Source organism: Brassica oleracea, chromosome C9 (genome assembly GCF_000695525.1).
Source record: "Brassica oleracea var. oleracea cultivar TO1000 chromosome C9, BOL, whole genome shotgun sequence".
Taxonomy (NCBI): domain Eukaryota; kingdom Viridiplantae; phylum Streptophyta; class Magnoliopsida; order Brassicales; family Brassicaceae; genus Brassica; species Brassica oleracea.
In genome coordinates, this window is record NC_027756.1 from 43,846,608 (window position 1) to 43,848,196 (window position 1,589).

At 46.3% G+C, this 1,589-nt stretch overlaps 1 protein-coding gene across 1 annotated transcript; it reads right to left on the reverse strand.

The window, feature by feature from the left end:
- Positions 1–648: 648 nt before the first annotated feature.
- On the reverse strand, positions 649–1,170 carry LOC106315115. The gene has a single exon (XM_013752885.1). The coding sequence runs from the start codon at positions 1,168–1,170 to the stop codon at positions 649–651; it is 522 nt and encodes a 173-aa protein (XP_013608339.1).
- Between the last annotated feature and the right edge of the window lie 419 nt (positions 1,171–1,589).

Below are 1,589 nucleotides of genomic sequence, written 5' to 3' on the forward strand. Positions count from 1 at the left end.
ATAGAAGCAAGACCAGGGACCGTTGTGTGAAACGAAGCAAGTAACGTGTGGCGTCGGCTGAGGGCGTCTGCTACTTTATTTGTTTTTCCCGACTGATGACGTATGACGAAAGTAAACTGTTGGAGGTAGGCGATCCAAGAAGCATGGCGAGATGATATCTTGGACTGACTATCTAAATGTTTTAAGGCGTCATGGTCGGTAAAAAGAATAAACTCCTGATGAAAAAGATAGTGACGCCAATGTCGGATTGCTTGGACAATGGCATAAAACTCCACATCATAAGTACTGTATCGTGCACGCGAGCCTGCAATCTTCTCACTATAGTAAGCAATTGGACGTCCTTGTTGACTAAGGACTGCGCCAATGCCTGCTTTACAAGCATCACAATGTAACTCAAATACCGTTGAGAAATCTGGTAAAGCTAATATTGGAGCCGAGATCAAGTGTTCTTTGATAGTTTGAAAAGCTGTCTCGGCTGCTGTAGTCCACAAGAATGTTGATCCTTTCATGCAATCAGTCAGTGGTGCTGTTAATGCACTGAAATTCCTCACAAAATGCTGGTAAAAGGACGCGAGACCATGGAAACTTCGCACCTCTGTTATAGTTTGTGGAATGGGCCACGATTTGATAGCTTCGATCTTGCTAGGATCAACTTTGTAGGTGACCCTTAGCTAGAAGCTCCTCGACCTGACGACGCAACTCATCATGTTCTTGAGGGCTCATCCGATAATGAGGTCGATTTGGAAGCGTAGCATTGGGCATGAGATCAATGTGGTGTTGAATATCGCGCAAAGGAGGGAGACCGGTGGGAAGATCACTCAGAAAGACATCGGCAAAGCTGTCTAGCAAAGAGTCAAATGCCTTAGGGACCACGCTACTCGGGTCCGATATCACAGGAGAAGCGACCAGTGCCCATACCACGTCAGTCTCGCGTAAGTGTTTTTCGAATTCCGCCTTGGGAAGAGTGAGAAGAGTGCGAGCTGGTGTTGCAGATGTCGGTGATGAAGTACTTGTTGCCGGTAACTCGTCCACTGCCGACGGTTCCAGAGATGGAAGCAACGTAATTGTGCGACCCTTAAATTCAAAACTATAGGTATTAGTTTTGCCACGGTGAGTCGCGTCCTTGTCGTATTGCCAAGGTCGACCAAGAAGAAGATGACATGCGTCCATCGGGACAACGTCACAACAAACAGAGTCAAGATAACCGCCAATGGAAAAGGAGATCATCACTTGACGTGATACAGTTATTTACGTTCCCTTGTTGAGCCATGCAAGTTTATACGGTGACGGGTGAACCATGGTCTTGAGGTCTAGCTTCTTGACCGCAACTGTAGAGATTACATTTGTGCAACTCCCTGAATCAATGATGAGTTTGCATATTTTACCGTTAATAGTGCAAGTGGAGCGAAACAGAGTTGTTCGTAACCATGATTCTTGAGTAGAGCGCGGAAGCAAGCAGTTTTGTCGTACTATCAAGGCATGTGCTCCTGTGTCCCCTGCAATATACTCGATCTCGTCCTCCGCCAGAGTGTCCGAGTCATATTGATCATACTTAGGTTCTTCATCAAGGTTGGTGTCTTGGTTCAGCA

What these genes read in the sequence shown, in the direction of transcription:
- LOC106315115 (XM_013752885.1), bottom strand. Translation starts at nt 1,170, where the DNA reads ATGGACGCATGTCATCTTCTTCTTGGTCGACCTTGGCAATACGACAAG.